The sequence below is a fragment of the Sphaeroforma arctica genome (genome assembly GCF_001186125.1).
Source record: "Sphaeroforma arctica JP610 unplaced genomic scaffold supercont1.6119, whole genome shotgun sequence".
Classification (NCBI taxonomy): domain Eukaryota; class Ichthyosporea; order Ichthyophonida; genus Sphaeroforma; species Sphaeroforma arctica.
In genome coordinates, this window is record NW_014034439.1 from 1 (window position 1) to 1,748 (window position 1,748).

Sequence of the window (1,748 nt, forward strand, 5' to 3'; positions counted from 1 at the left end):
AATATATATATTCATGCATGTATATGTATATTTATATATATATACATATATATATAAATATATATATGTATATATGTATATATGTATATAGATATATATATATAGATATAGATATGTGAATACATATATACACAAATATATAGATATATATATATTGTATGTGTGTATATAGGTCGCTGAGGTGGGCAATAGCCAAGGCCACCATTGATTGCATTTGAACAGCTCTGTCTAGAACTCGAGGCACTGTGTGGTGGTCTCAGCCGAGACGCAGTACTATACATTCCTAAGCCACACACCTCATCACATCACACACACTATGGAGTATGTATAGAAACACACAACCAGGAGCATAGCAACATAGCCGAGTCGTTGTATATCTCTACCGCAAGTCATTGTCTATACCTACCGCATTGAGTCATTGAATATACTTAACGTATTGAGCCATTGTATACAATATCCCTACCGCTGTCTATACCTACCGCATCTAGTCATTGAATATACTCAACGTATTGAACCATTGTATATAATATCTCTACCGTTGTCTATACCTACCGCATTGAGTCATTGAATATACTTAACGTATTGAGCCATTGTATACAATATCCCTACCGTTGTTTATACCTACCGCATTGAGCACTAGCAAGTCGTTGAGGTTGGCGATGGTCGAGGTCAGCCACCGGCGGCGCTGATTGAACAGCTCTGCGAAGGACTCGGGACACTGTGTGGTGGCCTCAGCCGAGGCACAGTACTGCAGAATCCATCCCGTCTTTAGCAGAAGCGTAGACAGCCAGCGATCCTCTCCCTGGTCATACATCAGGTACTCTACGGCTGTGGGGAAGGGGGGCAGGTATTGGGAGGTTGATCACGGGGTACGTGGCAGGTGGTTCCGCATGGTTGAGTTTGTTTGTATATATATATATATAGGAAGAAAGAGAGTTTAGGGGTGTATCTATAGTTCATGTGTAGACGTACAAGGAGAGAGAACGTAACAGATATGAAGTGATAGCAAATAGAATCCAGGGTGTAAGGTGGATGTTTCTGTATGGTTTAGTGAGAATATACATATACAGCGAAAAAGGGAGAATTTATGCACGCAAACATAGTTCATATGTGCACATATAAAAAAGAGAGAATTCAACAGATGTGAGGTGTAAGCAAATACCTACCGGGATGTATGGTATATGCACCAGCATGCATAGCAAAGTTGTATATACATAGGCATAGAGAGCGAGGCATCTGGAGCTTGGCTCTGCTGTCTTTGACACACGTATGTATAAAAAGGCGGAGACATGTTGCGAATGGAGTGGTACGGGGGGATCGTTACCAATACTATGAATCCGTGAGTATTTGAGGGCGGGGGGGGGGGGAAATATTACTCTACGGTGTTTTGCATTGAATATTAAAGCATTAGAGCTTTGTTCGTCCTACCATTCGGTCATTTGGATTCTCATCCAGACGCAGTAGAGATTATCTAGACATTACATGAAGCATATCCTCGCACACAGCCTGTGCTTGTGCGTATATATCCACATGAATGCGTATTGAATTGGCTGGTTGTCTACATACCGGATGTAGGCTGGGCACTATACAGGTGCACAACATCTGCCATCGCTTCGGCTCTGGTGTGCACGATACATGAAAGTATGTCAGCGAAGGTTATATATACAGTTATATATATATAAATATATACAGTTATATATATATATATGTATATATATACATATATACATACATACATACATATATAT

The 1,748-nt window shown here is 40.4% G+C and overlaps 1 protein-coding gene across 1 annotated transcript; it reads right to left on the bottom strand.

Moving 5' to 3' along the window:
* Window positions 1-574: 574 nt before the first annotated feature.
* SARC_15437 (chitin synthase) lies at window positions 575-828 on the bottom strand (the record flags this gene model as incomplete). The annotated part of the gene is made up of 1 exon (XM_014290441.1): window positions 575-828. A coding segment is annotated over one exon (254 nt), but the record flags the coding sequence as incomplete, so codon positions are not given.
* Between the last annotated feature and the right edge of the window lie 920 nt (window positions 829-1,748).